Source organism: Arachis ipaensis, chromosome B9, assembly GCF_059453495.1.
Source record: "Arachis ipaensis isolate K30076 ecotype BB chromosome B9, ASM5945349v1, whole genome shotgun sequence".
Taxonomy (NCBI): domain Eukaryota; kingdom Viridiplantae; phylum Streptophyta; class Magnoliopsida; order Fabales; family Fabaceae; genus Arachis; species Arachis ipaensis.
Window position 1 is genome coordinate 104846923 of NC_142444.1, and position 24809 is coordinate 104871731.

The following is a 24809-nucleotide window of genomic DNA, read 5'->3' on the forward strand; positions in this document are numbered from 1 at the left end:
CTGAGCATTGAAGCATTCACGTGCATAGGCTGCACTTGGCATTTAACTCCAGCTTTTGTGCCAGTTTGGGCGTTTAACTCCAACTTTTATGCCAGTTCTGGCGTTTAACGGCAGAATAGGGTAGAGAACTGGCGTTAAACGCCAGTTTGCGTGATCTCAACTCGGGCAAAGTATGGACTATTATATATTACTGGAAAGCCCAGGATGTCTACTTTCCAACGCAATTGAGAGCGTGCCAATTGGGCTTCTGTAGCTCCATAAAATCCATTTCAAGTGCAGGGAGGTCAGAATCCAACAGCATCTGCAGTCCTTTTTCAGCCTCTGAATCAGATTTTTTGCTCAGGTCCCTCAATTTCAGCCAGAAAATACCTGAAATTATAGAAAAACACACAAACTCATAGTAAAGTCCAGAAATATGATTTTTACATAAAAACTAATAAAAATATACTAAAAAGTAGCTAGATCCTACTAAAAACTATGTGAAAATACCCCCAAAAAGCGTATAAAATATCCGCTCATCAAAAATGTTTAAAGAACGGCTGGAAAATGTTTTGAAACAAAAAAGTTATTCGAGTTTAAAAATTTGGTGCTAAAATCTGAAATTCTGCAGCTATTGAATTTTTTCAAGTCTGATAAGGCTTGCGTTCGCGGACCTGTGCATGCGACAAAAGCATTGGCCACTGCCAAGGGCTCTCGCGTACACGGACACTAGCATGCGTACGCGGGCATGTATTTTCAAAGAATGTGTACGCGACTTTTAATACGCGACAGAAGCACTCTCTTCTGTCTGGGGTATCTCGTGTACGCGAGCAGGGTGCCGTGTACGCGGGACAGGGCATGCGTACGCATGACTCCTGTTTTGCTGAAAAATAATTTTCCTTCATTTTTAAGGGTTCTCTAGCTTTCTAAACTTCTTTAACTTCTATTTATGGTTCTTAGCTAGTAATTAGAACCTAAGACTAGCAAAGATGAGTTAGTGATTTAGTTTGGTAACTTTTGTTTTGAGTTTAGAAGATGGAGACTTAGGTTTCTGAAGTACTCTAGATGGATTCGTTGGATAAATTGGCGGAGTACTATATTTGTGATAAATTTGAGAACTTGAGAATTGATGATGGTTATTGATGAACTGGAAACTTTGAAAGGAATGATGAACTTGTTGGATATTGCTAGTGTGTCAGGTACTATATCCTTGGGACGATAGTGTAGGACACTATATCCATGAAATAAATTATGATGATCTATTGTGTTGGTAAGTCACTATGTGCCTCGGGCAAGGATGCACTACTAGAAATAGGGCTTTTTCGGACAAAAATTTCAAACGAAATTTATTCCGTCTGAATGACTTTTTCATTTCGGACAAATTTGAGACAAATGTTGAACAATTTTTAGTGGAGATATTGAAATAATATATTCTGTCCTAAATTTGTCTAAATTTTGTCCCTAATTTTGGCGCCAAATTTTTTTTAGATGGCGCCAAAATTTTCATACAGATTAGCAACATATTTTGAACAAAAACTATAATTCGTCCGTATTCTATCTGAATATGCGCAATAACTTCAGACGGATTTGGGACGCATTTTGAAAAATGTTAATTCTATACCAAATTTGTCTATAATTAGTCTTAAATGCTTTTACTATAACTAACCCTTCAAAGTAGACAAATTTTTTTCCCACAAATTTGAGACAAAAATAGTATCATTTGTAAATTCCGTTTGAAAGTTCATCAATTTTCAAACAGATTTCAAATATTTATTAAAAACTTTTAAAATTTAGTATAAAAATATTATTTATATTTTAAATTAGTCTATGATTTGTCCCAAATATTTTTATTATTCTAAAATAAAGTTTTTTTTTCCTAAAATAACCTTAATTATATATAACTTATAAAAAGATACCGTTTTTGTTTGCACCTTTCAACTCCAAAACCTCTTGATCAAAATATGAAATAATCATCATACCAATTAACATCTTATTTATTATTATACATATTTTTTAAAATTGGATTAATAGGTACGTTAGCGCTTATTTATGCAGGCTTTTTTATATAAATAAGTAAATAAAAAAATTAATTCTCATAATACGCATGCAGAGAAAGCTTTACAAAAATGCGCAGGGCCATTGTTTGCAAAGCACCCGCGAAATGGATTTAGTGTCATCATCTCAGGAGAGGCGCACACGAATTAGAACTTCTGGTGGGAAAGTCATTTTGTGCCTGACGCCAACGAAATGGGTACTTTTGGTGGGGTTACCATGAAATTTAGTTGGTTTATTTTTAAAATATATTTTTAAATATTTTAAAAAATAAAAAAATCATTTAATTTTTTATTAAGTTAATAATTTATTTTTATATAATATCAAATATGAAATAAATTACAATCTTAAAATAATTAATTGAATCATTATAGATCAACCATTAAAATATAAGACTAATAAATTAATCTATTATTCACCGTAACTCTTTTAATTCAGATAGTACGTACTTAGTACTAAATAAAAAAAATTTAACAAATATATTTATTCAATCCTAAATTTAGAACTAAATTGACTATATTAGTTTTTTTTTCTATCATTGTATATTATGTTTGACTTTTTTTTAGTTAAACTTAGGAGACTCTATCTTTTATTTTTTTTTATATACTCTATCTTCTTTTTTTTATTCTTTTATTTTTATTATACTTAATATTAAATTTCTCATACAAATTTTTATAAACCATCTTATATTTAATTTTGATTTTTTTAGTTACCTAATATTATTTTTAATTTATTCTTTTAATTATTTACGTTATAATAATTCAAATTTTAATTTTTTAACAAATTTAAGATAAAGTGTATCAAAGAATTACATATGTAAAAATTTTAAAAATAAATTAGAAGAGTGCTAGAGGTCAGCAGATTTTGTGATTTGTAGCCATCAATTAGCCATCAGTAGTGTTTTTAATGGTGTGAGATTACATCTAATAGTGGACAATTACTCATTTTTCCTTTAATGATTAAATGCTGGCCAAATTTTAATAAAAGTGCTAGCTCCTAGACTTTCTCAATAAATTATATCCAATCTTCTAAAAAAAATAGTAAAAATAAAATATAATAAAAATATCACGTAAAATAAAAAAGTCATATACTTTTTCATAAGATTGTAGTATATTAAAAATTAAAAAAAATACAAATAAATATATTTTTTAGTGGACTTTTTCATACTATTCATTTTGATCTTCATCCTCATTGTTCTCGTCGTCGTCCTCATCTTCATTCTCATCCTCATCCATATCTTCGTCTTCATCCCCAAGTGGCTCATCATCATCATCATCATCATCATCATCATCATCATCATCATCATCATCATCATCATCATCATCTTCTTCTTCTTCTTCTTCTTCTTCTTCTTCTTCTTCTTCTTCTTCATATCTTATACTATTGGTATCCAGTAAATCAACAGTAATGTCAATATCATTTGAGATATGATTGTTAGATTGATTTGTGCCATCTTCTTGATATGCAAAATCCTCCGTTGTTTCAATCTCAATCTCACCTCTTGCTTTAGTCTTGAATACAAACCACCATTCTGCTTTTTCCTTGGTGTTGCTCATTGGATGAGGTGCAAAATATACTTGAATTGCTTTATGTGCAATGATAAACGGATCATATTTACCATATCGTCGATTCTTTCGAATCTGTATGATTCCATACTCTTTGTTTACCTTTGTTCCTTTGCCAATTGTGGGATCAAACCATTCACATTTAAATAGTACAACTCTTTTTAGTGGTAGCCCAGTATACTCAACTTGGATAATTTCATCAAGCTGGCCATAGAAATCATTTTCATATTCACCATAACCTGTGCCTTTGACACATATTCCATAATTCTGAGTTGACTTTCCACTTGAGTGAGATCTTGTGTGAAACTTGAAGCCATTGACTTTGTAGATAGGCCAACATTTAACAATTCTCAAAGGACCCCATGCCAAGGAATGAATATTCGAATCTGTCACATTATTTAAAGGATCATGAACCTGTATTAAATAAGAACCAATAAGTTAGAATATAATATGTTATCTACCAAAAATTGTGTGTACAATAAGACTATCATATCATGTTGACTTACATAATTTTTAAACCATTTTGCAAACTCCACTTCAATAAATTGATCAACTTGTTCATCACTTAAAGTAATATGATCTTGGCGTATGAAATCCGCAAAGATCCTATAGTACATGAATTTCAAATAAATTAAAATTATTAATATAAGAAAATATTATTAATAGTAAGAATATATATAGGAAGATAAATACTCACTCAATATATGACTTAATTTCATCACAGTTTATTAGTATATGATTCATGGCTGCACTGAATTCTTTGTCATCTAAATAACGGGTTTTGCATTCACCAGCAAAACAACCAGGCAAATTAAAAATAGACAAATTTTGCTCAATTGAATCATCACCTTCATCATTTTGCTTTGCATCTATGCTAGTTTGGTTAAAATAGTACTCACAAAAGTAAGAAATCTCCTCAATTAGGTATGATTCAACGATAGATCCTTCAACATGTGCTTTGTTCTTGACCTTTTTCTTAAGATGATGGAGAAACCTATCATGAAAAAATTCATAACAAAAATCAAATAACAAATAGTTGACCTAATAAAACAGTAAAAAGAAATTTGAGAGTAAATATAGAGGTGTAAATAAGGTACCTCTCAAAAGGATACATCCATCTATATTGCACAGGACCACCAAGCAATGCTTCAAATGGCAAATGAATAGGTAGATGTTCCATTGAGTCAAAAAATCCAGGAGGAAAAATACGTTCTAGCTTGCATAGCACAATTGGAATATTTTCTTCTAGCTTATTTAGAACATCTTCTCGTAACGATGTTGAGCACAAATCTCGAAAGAATTGACTTAACTCTGTTATTGGCTTCCATATCTGCTCTGGCAATGAACTAAAAGCAATCGACAGTAAACGTTCCATAAATATATGACAATCATGACTTTTCATTCCATATAACTTGCCCTCCTTCATGTCAACACATCTCCCTAAATTTGAAACATACCCATCAGGCATCCTTAACTCTTTCACCCATTCACATATTGCCCTCTTTTGTTGGAGGGTAAATGTGTAGTTTGCTTTGGGTTTTATAATTTTACCTCCACTTTGTTCTGGCAGTTCTAAATTTTTTCGCTTGCAGTATAATGACAGATCCATTCTAGCCTTTACATTATCTTTAGTCTTCTCTTTGATCTCCATGACAGTATTGAATATATTATCAAATACGTTCTTCTCAATATGCATTACATCAAGGTTATGACGGATTAAATTATGACGCCAATAAGGCAAATCCCAAAATATGCTTCTTTTGGTCCAATTATGCGTACTTCCATATCCTTCTATCTCAAGTTACGCAACATCACTTATCTTATCATAATTCTGAACTATATACCATATTTGCTCTCCAGTCAATCTTGGTGGAGGTTCTGATCTCTCAATTCTATTCTTATAGAATGCATCCTTGTTTCTTCTAAACATGTGATTATTTGGCAAGAATTGTCTGTGGCAGTCAAACCATGATGGCTTTCCCCCATTTTTTAATTGGAATGCCTTGGTTTGTTCCATACAGTATGGGCATGCTAGCCTGCCTGCTGTCATCCATCCAGACAACATTCCATATGCAGGAAAATCATTAATAGTCCACAACAATGAAGCTCGCATTACAAAATTTGACTTGGAATGAATATCATAAGTTAAAACGCCATCTTCCCATAGTAGTTTTAGCTCATCAATCAAGGGCTGCAGGTATACATCAATCCGGGTTTTGGGATTACGAGGACCAGGGATAATCATGGATAAAAACATGTAAGGAGTTTTCATGCACATAGAAGGAGGCAGGTTATACGGAGTGACAATTATTGGCCAACATGAATATTGTTTACCAGATTGACCAAAAGGGGTGAATCCATCAGCACATAATCCTAGTCTGACATTGCGTGGTTCTTGAGAAAATTGTGGATGTTTTCTATCAAAATACTTCCATGCTTTTGAATCCGATGGATGCTCAAGAACTCCTTTAAACTCGTGATCAAAATGCCATCGCATGTGAGATGCTGTGTTCATTGAAGCATAAAGTCTTCTTAAACGAGGTATAAGTGGTAAATAGTGCATTCGTTTCAAAGGAACTTGTTTACCCTTTTTACCTATCTTGTACCTTGGAGAATGACAAAATTTACATTCCTTTCTTGGTATATCATCCTCCTTGTAATATAGCATACAACCATTAATGCAACAATCAATTTTATTGCTTTCCATGCCAAGTTTCGACACTAGCTTCTTTGCTTCATAAAAATTGGAGACAAGTAAGTTATTCTTAGGCATCACTTCTTTCATAGCTTTCACGAAATCATCAAAGATTTGTTGAGATACATTCCCTTTAGCTTTTATACTCAACATTTTAACTGCCATTGATAATTCTGAATGACTAACACATCCCTCAAATAATGGGCGCTGAGCAGACTGTAATAAATCATAAAATTTTTTAGCTTCTGCATTCGGAGGCTCCTCCATGTGTTCTTCAAATTGACTCATTAATTCTGGTCCAGCAGCATCAACCACCATAGATTCATATGAATTTCTTATTGGCACACTAACATGCGGAGAAGAACATGTGCCTTCTTGGTTATCATGATCTACATTCAAATGCAATGGACTCTCTCCATGTGAATCCCAACACCAGTATCTTGGCATGAAACCATATTTATATAAATCTAGTAAAACTTCATCCGGAGTTGAGAAAACTTTATTTTTATGTTTGTTGCAAGGACATCTAAGTAGACTACCTTCAAGTACAAATTGAGGTTGTTTTGTAACTGTATCAATAAATTGTCGAACACCATTGATAAATTCCTGTCGTAATCCTCCTCGGTTTGGCAAATTTCTATTGTACATCCACTTTCGATGATCTGGAATTTCCATATCTACATATAAAGTATATAATAATTTTCATAATCAATAATTTTTTTATATAAATTAACAATAATGTTGACAAGCGTTTAAATAAAGTGGCCGACACTTTAACTTTTTTGTTATTTAGTACAAAAATTTAATAGGTGAATTATATGTTAAAGAGGTAAGTTTACAGATTTTTTCTTTAATAGAATGAAAGAGAGATTAATAAAGGTAGGACCCATATTTTGAATAATAATAAAATAATAAAAAATAACTATAAAAGGAATTATATTCTCTCTCTATATCATAGTTGTCAGAATCGAACCGGTGATCGAACCGGTCAAGTTACTGGGTCACTGGTTCAACCAGTGGGTCACTAGTTGAACCGATAGAACCGGTCGTACGTAAATAAAAAATAAAAAATAGTAAAAAATTGAATAAAGTGACAATTAGGTCCATCCTTAAAATTTTTTACTTCAAATTAATTAGCCCTTGAAAAAAAATAAAATATCAATTTGGTCCTTCAAGATAGTAAACGATGAACACATTACGCCCCTCCATTAATTTTTTATGTGAAATTTAATGGTGATGCTTAGATGTCCCTACTAATTAGTCTTAAGTCGAAATCTTCGAAGACCTATTAACTCAATACTCTAAACAATTTAAAATAAATATCTTTACTAACATTTTAATATGTAAATGTAAATATTAAAATATTTGATACTTATTTTAATAATTCTATAAATTCTAAAAAATTAAAAAAAATTGAGTATAAAACTAAAATTAAATTAAATAAATATAAAATAATTCAGTTGTGTATGTATATAATATATAGAATAATTAGCACATAGATTTCCAAATGAACACACCAGCATGGTGGCATTCCTTATCCTTGCCTAGCAAGAAGACATGAGTTCAAAACTCATTGCATGTCTCATACATAAAAAACGGAGGAAGAAAGAGAGAACAAGCTAATATAAAAATGGTGGTGAGGTATATATAGATAAATAATGATAAGAAAAAAGAATAATGAAACTAAAAATTAAAAATTCTAAAACAATAATAAAACTAAAGATAATTTAAAATGTTGAATATAAAATTATAAGAAATAAAATTTTTTAGCTATTAAAATTGTGCGAAAAAGAGAGTGATTAAATATTTTATTTTTTTATAATTTATTTTTTAAATTGATATTAAATTTATAATTTTAAAAATAAAAATAAAAAATATTTTTTTAACTCAATAGAAAAGCGGCTGAATAGGCACTGGCTGTTGAGCCAATAGTATATATATATACAAAAAAATTTGACTTTTGATTTCTTATAGCATTTATAACCAAACCATATAATAATTTTGATCTATGAAAACTTTCATATATGTTTCCTTTTGTTTGCAAAATATATATCTTAGTAATATGTTAGTAAAATTTTTTGTATGACAATAATATAACTAGCATCACCGTAACATCGAGATGCATATAATTAAATTGTTTTAATAAGTAGAGATTTTCCATGAACCTTTAAATTTAATCTAAAAATTTACTGGTTAAATTAATCATTAAGCTTTTTGAAATAATGTTTATTACATATAGATTTTTAAATACAAATATAAAGCACCTATAAAGTGATGCTTAGAAGAAGAAAATAATATAACTAATACATTATGTATATATGAATCAATTCATCATCGGGATAAAGTTTTGTTTAGACACAGATTTATATTTGACATTAATTTAATGGAGAATGTTAGGGAATTAAAATTTCTGTTTAATATAGAAAATACAAAAATTAGATAGTAAATAGTATTATTTTATAAATATAAGATTAAAACATTAAAAAAATGTTGACCACTTAAAAGTTTTTTTTTCAATTTTTTTATTAAAATTTAAAAAGTGTTCTATCCATTAATATTTTAAAAAACATGAAAAAATAAATTTTGTCACGCATACAAGAATTATATAAACACTATAAAGAAATTAGAAAAAAATTACTTATTTAAAAGTCTCTGGTACGGGTTGTAAGATGGATTAGGGACTTGTGAGTCGAAACAGTTGTTGAATTGTCTGACTGGAACGACGGGGTGAGTACTTGGCAAGGACATTCTGATGCTCAAGTAAGAATGAATTTATGAAGTATATGTGTGTGGAATGAAGAACATAACTGAAGAATCTCTGGCTTTCCTTTATATAATTCGAAGCAGTTATCTTATCTTATCTATCTTATCTATTACTGTAAAAGGAATATTTAATTTTAAATTTTAATTTTATTAAATATTTATCTTTAAAGATTATTATATAACAAAAATTAAAAATATAATTTAATTTAAACATTTTAAAATTAATATTAAATATAATTTTTTTAAATATCTATCTTTTAGATAACAATATTTCATAACTTATTGAATATTTTTTCGTCGTAATCTTATTCATGTTTAATTTGTTAGTGAAAATTAGATACAATTTTAATTTTAAAATTTGTTATATATAGTTATTCAAAGTCACTAATTTACTTTGCGCCAAAAAATTAAAACTTTACTTAGAACCGCCTTTTAGTTTCAGGAATTTTAGTTTTTGAGTGCCTTCTACCATGTATCACATCTAAGTTACCTTGTCAAAAATCCAATTTTCTTTATCAGAACCCTCAATTTTTGCTTCAAGGTCAGTTACGTTCTTGATCTCCTCCCTCCTACTCCGTGCTCCGCCGCTCGTGCTTCGCGCTCCTTCTGCGTGCTCTGCCTCCCGCCTCCCGTCTGTGGTCGCCGCTGGTGCTTCGCGCTCGACGCTACAACCCTCACACTCTCAGACCTTTGAACCTCTGGTCTAAGACATCCACCATTCCAGCCTCAAATCCCGCACCTCAGACCACCTCCACCATCGTGACTCGCGCTTCAGGTAACAGCTTTCAATCGCAAACAACTGCTCTGCCTCCTGCATGTGGGCGCCTCCGCCGGTCTCAGAAGCCGAATCCCCGCCAGCCTCATACACGGCACTTGAGGCGACCTCCACCCTCTAGCTTTGCTGGATTGCCCTTGTTTTCTTCTTCTCTCTTTGCGTGCTCTGCCACTGCCAGGTTCTAATTTTTGTGAGTAGTGATTGTTACTCAACTTTGTTTATCAAAAATTTCCTTCCTTCATTGTTAATTTCCTTTCTTCATTGTTTATTGTTAATTTCCTGTCTTCATTGCTAATTTTTGTGCATCCCACAGCTTGAATTAGGGTTTTATTTTTCCTTTATTTATGCATGTTTTTCCTGTTGTTAATGTCAATTTTCCCTTTAATTAGTACAATCCTTTTACCTTTAATCCTTAGAATAATTCTCCTTAATTATCGGCAGCAAGCATTGCAGTCAACATTGATTCTCAAAATCATGCAACAATACTGCAAATATAAAAACATGGACTAAAATTAAAATCTATAAAATTATGCTTGAGAAATATGATCGATCAGGTCTTGATATACATTTGTGTATGTGAATAGAATAGAAAAAAATTTACCTTTCCAGTCATGGGGGTGGAATTGATAGTACCCAGGATGTGATTTTATTTTGAGTAAGCCAAAAGGCATATAAATAGAACAGAAATTTTTGGCAGTTTTGAGAATATGCATGTTCGTGGAGTATAGGAAACTGATATTCATACCATTTATCTTGTTTCAAACAATAAGATATTATTATATGTTCTTTCATTTTGGAATCTGATTCTTTAATTTGTTGTTGTTTTATGATTTAGTGTGTTTTTTACTTGTAGAAGTGTTTATAGGTAAAAAATAATAAATAATTAATAGAAATTGTAGAAGTGGTGCCTGTGGTCTGGTTTTCAAACATAGTTTCCATGATGTTTTATGAGATTTGCTATAGTTTTGATATATAAGGATATATTTTTTAGCCTACCTCATGTAGATTGTTTTGATATATAATGACAATGCAGTATTTGTGTGTGGTAATGGTATTGTTTAAGTAAATGAAAGAGTGTGAATGATGATGAAGTGTTTGTGTGTGATCAAATTCCTCTAAAAATAGATATGATGGTATGATATATTATTTTAAATTGTTAGCATTCTAACTGTATATCATTTTCGTATTCCTAATTTGAGTTACAATAATCAATACTCAATACTTTATTGAATTTAGAATGTCAAGTAGGTTGGTGGCTGAACCAGAGATTTAATTTCTTTTATTTTGAAAACAAGTTGTAATTACTAGTCTAGTATCCATAATGGTAGAAAACTAAAAAACTTATAAATAGGTCATAATTAATTTATATATAATTTAGTTTGATATTGTAACTTGAAGCCACCGAGGTTCAGATGTGCTATGAATGTGATTTGATGATATTTTGTACTAGTTAGAATGCAGAATCATATTTCTCCCACTTCCATATGCTTCTTGGGGGAACCTTGCACGCAGTGAGTTGTAGAGTAAGCTTTTCCTTCATTAGTTAATCTGCTTTGCTTTCACTCTGTTGCACGCCAAACACAACTGAAATTTGATTTTCTACTTTCTAATTAAATGGCACTATATGGAATTGCTGGTAACTTAGCTTGGTCTGCCCCCTTTTTTGCATATAATATATGTGTATATGTATATGTATGCCAACATAAATTTTGTTTATTCTTATTGATTGTTATTATCTTAAAGGAAAAATGCATATTTTTCATATATGTGTATATTACCATTATGGCGCTTAGATTCCACTGATAATATGCAGATGCTACCAATTCTCTATATACTAATTAATTACTCTTATTTTATATATATAGGTTTCGTGCCTTCAGCTATTATTGATTAAGAAATACTTAGTATATAGTCCAATCAAAACGTTTATAATTATTATCAATTTATGACCCCCTTTTTTTTAGCATTCTCAACGTTTTTTTTTTTCTCAAAAGACATGCTATTTCTTCTTTTTTATTTTCTGGGGTGATGAGAGTTATATGAGTTGCACATGGTCCCAGGACTGTTAAAGAATTCAATTTACAAATATTACATGTGGTGATGACTCATTATTATACAGTAGATAGTAGATATTATAAACAGATTATATAAGGCTTCTTCATAAGTATAAATTTTTCTTCTTGTAGATTGAATAGAATCATCCACTGTAGCCATGGATAACAGTAGTGATGTTCCAGCACGTGTTCAGGTTTGTGTAGGATCTCCTACTAACTATAATGTAATTACTAGTATTTTCTGTTTTCACCTTTCACATAATCTGCCCCTTTCACACATATAGTATTATCCTTGCTATGAACTTCTTAAAATGCTCATATGTACATATATATTAGTAGTTTAGTACTAAAGCATACTAGCACTTTATCTTACCTCATAATTGATTATTTTGGCAGTTAAATATTATTTTACATTGTTATTTTTTTAATTCTTTTGATGATGTACATGTTACTAAAATTTAACTGCAATGTCTTACTAATCTTATAAATATTTGTTGTTTTAGATGTCAGGTTCTAAAAAAAATAAAAAACACTTGTCAATTAAAGTACAAAAGTCTGGTAATAAAAAGGTGATTAGTGCACACAAAACTAAGCTTTCACACCCTAAGCCTACAAAATCACGAGCTCCAGTTCCTTCACATGTATCTAAAAAGCCTTCAACATTACCACCCTCTTCTTCGCAGCCACCACAAAACTTCAAGAGAAATTTACTATCTTCCCATGCCGACCATACACCATCACCATCACCATCACCAACTGAATCACCATACTGTTCACCTATCCAACCTCAATCATTTGATAATGCTCCTAATAATGAACGAAATTTACATCATGCTCACTCATCGGATGAAAATCATCAAGATGAATATCTTACTCAAGAAGGTGAACCTGTCACTCAAGAAGGGCTCTTGAAAATAGTGCCTTTTGGCAATGAGTAAGTACAACAACCACTTTTGTGTTTTAACATTCTCTCTATATTGTTTTTATTGTGAATACATGTGTAATTACTCATTATTTGAACTTCTTATAGGTTTAATCCATGTACTGCTGTTCGTCATGTAACAAATGCCATTAAAAGCAAATTTTCAGAATTCTGCCCTTCCTGAGGACATGCCAGTGAGCAAATGCGAGATTTGTGGTTTACTGAATTTAAGGTAAGTATTTATTATCATTTTTTTTGTTATTTTGATATTATACATAGTGGGTAATTCAATGTATATGTTTGTTTTTTTTTTATAGAAAAATTGTATGTGGGAACCTCAACACAATGCAAGAATTCGTCAAATTTTTGAGATTAAAGGGAGTGCTCGATTAAGATCGTTGATGAATCAGGAGAGAAGCAATTATTCAAAAGACCCTAACCATGTACCAAAATATATTCCTGAACCCCTTTGGCGTGAACTATTACATTATTTTGCTACAGATTCGAAATTTAAGAACTGGTCAGCAGCAAATACTGTGAATCGAGCATCAAATGCTGGAAGTTCCATGCATACTGGTGGTTCCATATCTATGGGTGAACATGCACGCAGAATGGTAAGATAAAAATAGTTTTTTTTATTCTTGTTCTTATTATGTGCAATGTTTTCTTATTCTTTTTTCTTTCCTATTGATTAAAACTGTTATATTATAGGAGAAAGCTACGGGAGTAAAACCTTCTCTAGAAGAGGTTTATACTAAATGCCACACCAAAAAAGACAAAAGTTGGATTGATGAAAGATCTAAGAAAGTCATTGTATGTGATGCTAATTTGTTCTTCTTTTTATTTTTTTAAACTGCTAATTTTCACTATATGTTAGTATTTGTTCATGACATATTTAGTTGCGATTAACATTAATTGATTTTGTAGGGTGAATTCAAAAAGCGAAAGACAGAACTTTTTCAAGTAGCTTTATCCTTGGATAATGAGGGAGATGTTGAGGCATCTAAGGAAAGCCTAGATATACCAGATGATTATACTGTTTGGAATGAAGTTGTGACAAAGGAAAAAAAGAAAGCTGCCTTTGGTTTAGGTTCTTTTGGTTTAGATCTCTCTTCAAAGTTGAATTCCAGAAATTGTTCAAAGGCATCCAAAGACAATCTAAATATTGAGCAAGAACTTCACATGTGGAAAGTAAAAGCAAAGGAGCAAGAAATGATCAATGAAGAGCAAAAGGTTAAGTTGAAAGATGCTGAGTACAAGTTAAAAGATCAAGGACGTCAACTAAAAGTTTAACAGAAAAGAATTGGTTCTACTGAAAAGACAATTCATGCTTTGTATAAAAAGTTGAATCTCTCACTTCCTTCAACCTTGTCTGATCCTACGGAAGATGAGCTTGGGACAGGCTCTAGTGATGATAACATGAGCGATTGATATTTGGAGTATATATTTCTTCTGATTTAGATTAAGGAATTTTAGGTGAATTAGTTAGTATATTTTATTTTATTCATGATATTTGACCTTTTTAAAGGCTTTCTTTGTTTTAGTTTAAGTATTTTTTTTCTTATTTTAGTTTGATTACATTTATGGACAAAAGTATTTTAATAATAAATATTTTTTTAACTCCTTTATGGTAATTAACTTTTTCATGATTTTATTATGTGTTTATAATTTGGATGATGTAATATGAAAAAAATGATTATGATGGTCTTAATATAGAAAGCAAATCGAATACAATTTATTTTCTAAAATATTTATCTATTAAATAGCAAATTATTTTGTATGAAAATTATTTGAAATATTATATTAAATTTGTAGAAAAATTGTGCGAAAATAATTTTTTATTTTGTATGAAATTTGTTTCAAATACGTAAATTTTTTTAAATTAAATTTGTCTGAAATTTAATTGAAAAGAAATATTTGATTTGTCTAAAATTTGTTCGAAAATTTTTTTTTATATTTGACTAAATTCGTTAGAAATTTGTCTGAAATAAAGTATATTTTTTGTTTGAAATTTGTCTAAAAATTAATATTTTTATGTTTGAAATTTGTCTGAAATACGTTGTTTTTATGTTGGCTAATCTGTCTGAAATTCGTCTAAAATACATCATAATAGTTAGAAATCTAGCAGATAAATGCCTATTCGAAATTTGTCACAAAATCGTCTGAAAAAAATTTCGGACGAAATTTCGGACAAAATTTAATTTAGCAACAAGGCTTTTTGGGACAAAAAAAATTCGTCCCAAATTTGTTTGAAAAAAAAATTTTGTCTGTAATTTGTTCGAAATTTATTTCAATTTCGTCTCAAAATTCGTCCGAAAAAACCCTATTTCTAGTAGTGATGGTAGTTAATCCCACTTGTCGAGGTCGCGGTGCCAGCGTAAGAACGGTGGTTAATCCCTCTTATATTGAAATATGAAGGTTGTCGTAGTATCCCTCTCGCATAACCTTCTATGCCGCAAGATTGTGCCAGGCACTATATCCTTGTGTTAAGCATGCAAGTGTGCTGGGCACTACATCCACGGGTCTACAGTGTGCAGAGCACTATATCCTTGGGTGCACAATAGTGTACAGGACACTATATCCCTAGCGTGCCAGAAAGGCTACATCCGAAAGGATGTGTCGGGTTGGCATTTATGGACTGACAAGTGATATCACGAGCCAATAGGACAGGCATTCATCATATGCATCTTCTATATGTTTGTTTGCTTTGCTTAACTTCTATTATCCTAAATGAATCATATGCCTACTTGCTATTTGTTCTACTTGCTATATATGTACTTTACTTGTGCTTTACCTGTTTGCATTATTTGTGCTTTCTACTGAGATTGAGGAAGCTCGATAGGTAATGGTGATTGCGATGGGATCGCATGGAGATTAGGCTGACGAAGGCTGTGGGATAGCAGTTTTTGTGTTAGTTAGAAATCCCTTAAGTTAGATTACCCTGTATATGGTTTTAAGTTATATAATTCGTTAAGCTTGAATACTTGTATCAATGTGAAGTTTTAGGATTGCCTTTGGCAACCCGAAACCTTATATCTTATCTATTGGGCACTGTTACCATACTGAGAATCTCCGATTCTCATACCATATATTTTTATTTTTCAGATGCATGTCGCAACCCGCCTTGGTGAGTTTGCGAAATAGTGGCGGAGCGGAGAATCGCTTCTATCTTTTATGTTCTGTTTATTTTTATGTAGTTTCTCTCACCTTTGTATATATATAACTTTGTTGCCTTAAAGGCCTATGCTTTAAACTTTGAGAGATAGGAAGTAATCTTTTTATGAAACTCTATTTTATCAGGTTTAAACTAGTCGGCCTAAACTACGTGGGTTGCGTTAGTTCCCTTTTGTGTGTGTGTGTATGTGTGTGTGTGTGTGTGTGTGTGTGTGTGTGTGTGTGTTTGTGTAACTTGTTATTATTATTCATTACCTTGCATATCCTAGAACTATTTGCAAGGTTTATTTTTATATATATTCTACCTTGTCATTTTTGTGCTAATGCATTTTAGTTATCGTGTGTGAATGCTTCGCGCTTTGTATCTCTATTCCATGTGTCTTCAATCCTTTATTCCTTTCATCGGGCTTCTAGTATTATTATTTCCTTCCATATATATGTTATCGTATGAGTTTTAGAACTTTCATTACACTTTGTTAACCTTCGCTTTACGGCTAGAGGTAATGCTTAGGGTGATAGGGTGTTATAGAGGGAAATAGAAAGAAACCAGTTACAAAATAAACCCAAAATATTTCAAAAAGAAACACGAAAAGGCAAGGGCAAATTTGGAAAAAGAAACCAAAAAAAGTCCCTTCACATTAAATGTTATCATGGTGCCTAGGGGAACAAACCTCCCCTATAGAAAAACAACAGACAAACCAAGAAACGGCCAGGCGGTACCCCCGACTTCGACTGAGAAATCCGGATGATGCACTCCTTGCCCATCTACGAAATGGCCAGGTGCCTCCCGAATCCCTGACCTCGACCAAGGAACCCGGACGATGCACTCCTCGCCAAGCCGCGCAAACAGAGACCAAAAGCTCCTTCAGCAATGAGACCGAGCACATTCACTCTCTCGTTCGGGGGGCAATTGTTCCAGACCCGATTTCCGAGTCCACCTAAGTCGGAGCAACCTCCGACCTGATTACCTGGGCCTGACCCCCTCCGCGCTCCAATCCAGTCATACAAAAGGAAGTCAAATGGCCTCTCAGCTATGTTCACGATCCTAATCCATACATATACCTTTTAGATCCATTTTGACTTAGATGTTGGAGTGTCTTTGTAGATATGACCCCGTTGTTCCAGTCAGACAACTCGACAACCACCTCGACTCACAAGTCTTCGATCTATCTCACTACGCATATCAGAGATTTCTAGTACATATTCCATCATAAACTTAAGGGGGTAATGGATAGATCATATCATTAAATGAATCTACCAACACGAAGCTGAAAGCCATAAATTTCACCCACCAACTCACAAAATAAAGGTCATCATCATCTTGATCTATTCAAAATCAGATTGGAGGGAATTAAATGAGATTTTTAAAAAGAATGAGCTGATCAGTTGTACAGGCTAGGGGGAGTATTAACTAGTTTGACCTTATCAATAACTACTACTACTACTACCACTACTACTACATCATCATCCTCATCAATGCATAGCAATCAACTATTACAGCATAATAATATTGTTACGCTTATTTTTTATAATGCTACTCTATACATGACTTTTTTACTTTATACGTTTGCATAAATTTAAAAAAAAAATAACATTATCAAAATAAAAGTGAGAATCTCGATTCTCATATTATATATTGTATATACTCCTTTTCTTCTTCCTGATTCATTAATTCATGCCACGGGCTAAAGTCTATAGGCTCCTTTTGCATGTCATAGAAGGTTCCCTTGAATAATAATCCTTTACCTTAGTCAAAAACATGACAAATCTCATGCATCACACATTCCCCGTTTCACCATTCACACTTTTTCTCACTTATTATTATTCCCCGTCGTACTATTTCCGCATTCATTTGCCATTTATAAATCACTGCATTGCATGTCTTTTCACAGCCAATCCATAACCTTTTCCCTTTCAGAACACTAGAAGTACACATATATACAAGGTAGCTAGGATGATGAAGCATGCGGCTATGGAGATAGAATCAAGTGACAAGGGTTCTTTGGGGCCAGGGTTGAGCCCTCTGAGTGAGACTCTTTGGAGAGAAAAGACAAACACAGAGCTCATTGGAGACGTCTCGGCCAGGCTGACATGGAAGGACTTAACTGTGACTGTCACACTCAGCACGGCGGGTGAGACGCAGAATGTTCTAGAAGGTCTAACTGGCTACGCTGAGCCGGGGACCTTCACTGCTCTCATGGGGCCGTCTGGTTCCGGAAAATCTACCCTTCTTGATGCCTTGTCCGGTCGCCTCGCCGCCAATGCCTTCCTCTCTGGGACCGTTCTTCTCAATGGTCGCAAAGCCAATCTCTCTTTTGGCACTGCTGTAAGTAGTTTCATTATTTCTTTAGTTGAATAGGGAAGCCTAAGTTAAAAGATGCTGTTTTGCTTCAGTATTCTTGCACCAAGTGATTTGTTTGGTTTACATTTTCTATCTTTATGTGTTGAAGATTTCGTAAAGAAATAGGAAAAAACAATGGAATTTTTTTTTTCATTCTTTTATAAATTATAGAAATAAAAATGCAAATCAAATATATCCTTGTTTTTTTTTTTTATAAAAGTTGTGCAGTAATTTTTTTCATTCTTTTGTTATTTGAAATATGATACTATTATTCCTTATATTTAGACATATTGATAAATAGAGAAACAGAGGAAGTAATGAGTACATGTCTGGTTTGATAGAAACTAATTTCATAGCTTTGGATTTTCTTAAGTTAAAACGTAATAAATTTAAAACTCTCTTAAGAAAGTCTCCCTGAATCCCTAAACAGTGGCATGAACCACAAACAAAGATTCTGAGTTTGATATGAGTCTATACTGTCTTTTATATTTTCATGTTGTTATAAATTATTAATTAATTAAGCATCATTACACAGAGGTTCCAATCATAAATATATATAACTTTTTAGTGATGTAATGTGATAATGTATAGTTGAACTAGATAGTGTAAGAAAATTGAATTAACCTTAGGTAATTTGTTAAAGTCTTAATTCTTATAAGTTAGAAAATTCAATCCAAATAGTAGGACTATGTAAATTACCGATTAAATCCATTTGAAGCCAAAAGTATGGATATTGTTGCTAAGAGGTAAGAAATGTTATGAAGGTATAATTTTGGTTAAAATGCAGGCTTATGTGACACAAGATGACAACTTGATTGGGACACTAACAGTGAGAGAGACGATTTCATACTCTGCTCAGTTGCGGCTACCGGACAAGATGTCGCCGTCGGATAAGGAAGCACTTGTTGAGAGCACCATAGTGGCAATGGGGCTTCAGGATTGTGCAGACACTGTGATTGGGAACTGGCACTTGCGAGGGATAAGCGGTGGAGAAAAGAGAAGGGTTAGCATTGCCTTGGAGATCTTGATGAGGCCTAGATTGCTCTTCCTTGATGAACCTACAAGTGGACTTGACAGGTTCACATACCCTTAGTTTTACTTCTTGTTGGGATCCAATTGTGCTTGTTTTCATGCTTAATATTGGGTTTCTAAATTTGTCAAAAAAATTACTAAATAGTCAATATTTGATTTAAAAGATACAAAAACTAATAAATGTTTTAGAATTTGACATTTGTTTTAAAAAGTAAGTTTGGTCGGTTCAATACCAAAATAAAAGACTAACACAGAATTGGCTTATTATATGAATTTTATAGATAAAGTTTACCTTTATTTTCACCGTCTAATCAAATAGACAGTTTAGAAATATTTTATTAGCTAGTGAATACTGATTTAATACATGGTAAGTATACCTTTCGTAAGGGAAGGTCTATTCCTCCAAATTCAAGGAGAAACAATTTAATGTCTTCAGTCAAATAAGTCATTTATAGTTTCTACCTACTTTAGTGTGAGTGATTAATTAGGTGTCAGATTCGTATTTATATTGTAGGTAGGTAACATTACGTGATCCAGTTGATGTATTATGAAGTACAATTGTTCAAACCATGCTTCCTAAATGGGAATTTTGTGTTTTGTGGCAGTGCATCAGCTTTCTTTGTGACTCAAACATTACGTGCCTTGGCAAGGGATGGAAGAACCGTGATAGCTTCTATTCATCAACCTAGCAGTGAAGTTTTCGAACTATTTGATCAATTGTACTTGCTTTCTGGGGGTAAAACTGTCTATTTTGGCCACGCTTCTGCAGCATATGAGGCAATAAACTTAAACTCTGCCGCTGTATCCACTCTTGTATTTTTAAAATTTTTTTTTTCTAATAAGGTTTTGCTAATAATAATAATAATAAAATAAGTATATCTACAGTTCTTTGCACAAGCTGGATTTCCATGCCCTGCTTTGAGGAACCCATCAGATCACTTTCTTAGGTGCATCAATTCTGACTTTGACAAAGTCAAGGCCACTCTTAAAGGCTCCATGAAACTCAGGGTATTCATTCACTTTATTTACACCATATGATTGGTAGACTAAAAGATACTGAAAGTACCTTTTAATATGTTTTTTTAATTAGTTAAATGTGTATAATAATAAAATCAGGATGATAAATACTTTGATCTCTCGTCTCTTATCAAAAAGTTTTAAGAATAACAAAGTACTTTATATATATATATATATATATATATATATATATATATCCATAAAGGTATATTTTTGGAGTAAAAATTTTTATCATCTATATTAAGTGTACACAAAAAATCAGTCAGGAAATTAGCTTTTTTTATAAATATATATTAACATACAATATACATATGAAAGATAAGTTAAACAACAACTGATTTGATGATTAATTTTTAGTATTGATATAGCATTTTTGAACTGCTCCCAATCTCCATTTCATTTAGAGGCACTTATCAGATCTCTAACCTTTTGTGTTACCTTTAATTTTTCTTATTATAAAACTCATCATAATAATTTTCTTTAAATGAGACGTGTTATTTGTACATACTTTTATTTTATGCATTAACAAATGTGATCAATCAGTTTGAGGCAAGTGATGATCCCCTTGATAAGATAACTACTGCTGAAGCTATCAGAACTCTCAATGAGTACTACCGAACTTCTCAGCATTCTTATGCTGCAATACAGAAAGTGGACGACATATCCAAAATTGTAAGTTCTAGTTTCTGTGATTCAAGATATGTAGTTGAAATTCATCAAACTTTGCATTCTCTAAGTATACATAATATGTGGTTCAGAAGGGAACCGTGCTCGATGCCGGAGGAAGTCAGGCTAGTTTCTTCAGGCAGTCATACACTTTAACCAAGCGCTCGTTGATTAACATGTCAAGAGATTTTGGTTACTACTGGCTTAGGCTTGTAATCTACATTGTGGTCACTATCTGCATTGGAACCATTTATTTGAACATCGGCACAAGCTATGACTCAATTCTGGTATTTGCGTTTCAAAAATGTTATATGCACATCAAAAACAAATCATAATATAAGTGTTGTTTAACTTATTTTCAACCTGTATTTTTCAAAATATATTTTATAAAGATGACTGATTTGGTAATTGATTTTTTGTGTATCCTAGCATGGTTATTGTCATTTAGTATTTGTGAGTCATACGCTCCATTTTCTTTGATCTGTTATTTTTGGTTGATGCGTTTTGTATGTTGTTTGGGGCACAGGCAAGGGGCTCATGTGCATCTTTTGTGTTTGGTTTTGTAACCTTCATGTCAATTGGTGGATTCCCGTCGTTTGTTGAAGACATGAAGGTAATTAATTAATTCAATTTAATTCCATTTCTTCCCTATGATATCATAATGCCTTAATATGAGTGAGTGATTATTATCTGTGTGCTTTTAATTGCAGGTTTTCCAAAGGGAGAGGCTTAATGGCCACTATGGCGTGACAGCATTTGTGATCAGCAACACGTTATCCGCTATGCCATTCCTGATGCTAATCACCTTTCTCTCGGCTACCATTTGTTACTTCATGGTTCGCCTGCATCCCGGCTTTTCACATTATGTGTTCTTTGTCTTGTGCCTTTTTGCTAGCGTTATGGTGGTAGAAAGCTTAATGATGGCCATTGCTAGTGTTGTCCCCAACTTCCTCATGGGTATCATAACTGGAGCAGGGATTCAGGTAATATTAAGGAACCATTTTTTTGTGGTCTAATATCAGCTAACTTTTTTAAAATTATCTACTTTATTTAAATTATAAATGTAAACTTTAAAGTTGACTAATGTTGATTCTCTATATTTTCTCGTTCCGTAAATCCAAAACAATGCTCTTTTTTCTTTTCATTACAAAATTCCAACACCGTATTTCATTGTTTTGTAATCTTAGTTTTCCTCTTAATTTACACTGCGTTCTCCTATTCATACTCTTTTATTTTACCTCACTTATAAATATTTGAGTGTTGTGTGTAATAACACTATAAGTTTTGGCATATTGTTAATGTTACTAATAATATTTCTTCCTGTTTTCTTTAATTTTTTAAATATCAGGGTATATTCATGTTAGTCTCTGGCTTCTTTCGGCTCCCACATGATATCCCAAAGCCATTTTGGCGCTATCCAATGTCATATATAAGTTTCCATTTTTGGTCACTACAGGTACAACTACCTAGCATTAGTACAAATCATTGTTAGTTGATCATAATTAAATGAATTTGTGCTGCTTCTATGGTTCAATTTGATGAAGAAAACAATGAACTTATTTTCAGGGACAATACCAAAATGATCTGAGGGGCTTGCTATTCGACAACCAATCGCCGGACCTTCCCAAAATACCGGGCGAATACATCCTGGAGAACGTTTTCCAAATCAATGTGAACCGGTCGAAGTGGATCGACCTAGGGGTGATCTTCAGCATGATTCTCGTGTACCGCATCATCTTCTTTGTGATGATTAAGGTCAATGAGGATGTCACTCCTTGGGTCAGAGGTTACGTAGCAAGAAGGAGAATGCAGAACAAGAATATTGCTCCTGATGCTCTCACTCAATCTCCATCACTGAGAGCATATGTTAATAGGGACACTCGTAGAAGGTAGAGAGTAGAGAAGAATTTGCCTATGTTTGGTGAAAATTAATGAAAAGAAAATGATGATATCATAGTCTGAATCAACAGCAAAAATAGCTTTTACCTATCACGACATAATATTGGCTTTTGTGATGTGGTTATTTATTTATTTATTTGTTCTAAGTGATGTGGTTATTTGTTATTAGGGTGAAGAATATTTTTTACTAGAAATTTGTCAAAAAATTTTAAATATTTTTAAATTTTATTTATTATATATTACTAATTTTATAATAAAAACATATTACATATTATTTTCTTATTGTAATTGAAGTTATATATTTTTTTAAAAATTAAAGAGTTTTCATCTCATCTCTCTCTTTTTTTATCTCTCATTTCTTCATCCATTTTATCTCTTATGTATATATATATCATTATTAACGACTAATTATAAATTTGATAATCAAAATATATAATATGATGTTCTCTAATTACAATTAAAATTAAAATTAAAATATAATGATATTATATTACTAATTTAATAATCAAAATGTGTCACATGATATTGTGTTATTAAAATTGAGATCAAATATTTATTTACAAAATTAATAAACTCCCTTCTTCCATCCTCTTAATTATCTACTTATCTCTCCTTTTCTATTTTTCTCTATCCTTCCCACTCTATACATAACTTATAGTTTATATTTTATATTACTAATTTGACAAACGAAAATGTATTACGAGTTATTCTTTCCTTACAATTAAAAAAAAAATTCTCTTCAAAATTAATAAACTCGATTTCTCCTCATCTTTATCTTTCCCTCTCTTTCCTATCTCATTTTCTATATCTTTTTACATTTCTAATCTACAAAAAAATAAAATTAATAAAATAATATAATTCAAATAAATTCATAAAATAAATTATAAAAAATTAATTAAATTTATAATTAAATATAATAAAAAATGATCCCTTAATATTATTTGCATAAGAATATATTATTATTATATGCATACTTTTTAAATTTTTTTATTTAGTTTTAAACTTTTACCACTTATCTATCTCATATATATTTTTACTTTTCCTTTTTCAAATATTTTACATATAATTTGGACAGAATACTAATGTTGTAATTAATAATTAGAATCTAAATTCAATTATTTTAAAAAAAGATTATTTTGAGTTAATTTTATAAATATTAATATAAATCTTTTATACTAGTATCTAATTATATTTTCATATATAGAGAGAAAAATATTATTTTTAAATAATAAATTTGAAAATTAATTATTTTTATTTACACAATTGACTTAATACCTAATCATATGTAAAAGTATACACATTGAATTCTTTCAAATTTTAGATAATAAATGTTAAAATTAATTATTAGTAAAAAATTAAACTGTTTAATATGAAAATAATAACTAAAAAGCTTATTATTTTATTTTTTTATCTGCATGCGGAGACCTTAATCTTCTTAGCCAACGAAGACTTTTGTCTCCTATGATCTTTCTGTAAAAATTGTTTGTGTTCTATAAATCTTTTCTGCTATAATCTATAAATATCAAGACAAAAGCTGACGAAATTTCAAAAAATTTATATTTTCGTAATGTTATTACAGATAAAAACACTAATTTTATTTATTTTAATTTTATTCCAAAATTTTTTGTTCACATCAAATATATGATATTCTTAACAAACTAATTTTTTCAATAAATTTAGAATTAATTTAATAATTTCATAATAAGAACCTCCAATACAAGAAATGTGACACAAAGTTCTATTAGTAGTTGCAAGTTTGAAACCGCCAATCAATTGGCCTCCAAATCACTTATTTACATAAATATTTCAACAACAATATAACATAACTTTAATTTAATTTTTTTTCCCACAATCCCACTGCGATTAAACATTGAG

At 31.4% G+C, this 24809-nt stretch overlaps 3 protein-coding genes across 4 annotated transcripts; 1 reads left to right on the forward strand and 2 right to left on the reverse strand.

The window, feature by feature from the left end:
• Positions 1 to 3197: 3197 nt before the first annotated feature.
• On the reverse strand, positions 3198 to 6555 carry LOC148545754 (uncharacterized). Its single transcript, XM_088500462.1, has 4 exons — positions 4694 to 6555; positions 4294 to 4590; positions 4103 to 4202; positions 3198 to 4010 (listed from the first exon to the last, which is right to left on the reverse strand). Exons 1-4 carry the CDS (start codon positions 5290 to 5292, stop codon positions 3198 to 3200), a joined length of 1809 nt encoding a protein of 602 aa, XP_088356588.1. The 5' UTR covers positions 5293 to 6555.
• On the reverse strand, positions 5398 to 6966 carry LOC148545755 (uncharacterized). Its single transcript, XM_088499089.1, has one exon. The coding sequence runs from the start codon at positions 6964 to 6966 to the stop codon at positions 5398 to 5400; it is 1569 nt and encodes a 522-aa protein (XP_088355215.1).
• Positions 6967 to 17803: 10837 nt separating this feature from the next.
• LOC107619419 (ABC transporter G family member 11-like) lies at positions 17804 to 23149 on the forward strand. Of its 2 annotated transcripts, none has more exons than XM_021111387.2 (10): positions 17804 to 18305; positions 19108 to 19397; positions 19958 to 20129; positions 20238 to 20360; positions 20913 to 21041; positions 21128 to 21322; positions 21562 to 21648; positions 21746 to 22018; positions 22384 to 22491; positions 22602 to 23149. In XM_021111387.2, exons 1-10 carry the CDS (start codon positions 17934 to 17936, stop codon positions 22926 to 22928), a joined length of 2076 nt encoding a protein of 691 aa, XP_020967046.1. In that variant the 5' UTR covers positions 17804 to 17933; the 3' UTR covers positions 22929 to 23149. The 2 variants fall into 2 exon arrangements, with proteins under 2 accessions (XP_020967046.1, XP_020967047.1); XM_021111388.2 differs by having other exon boundaries at positions 21131 to 21322.
• Positions 23150 to 24809: the final 1660 nt, after the last annotated feature.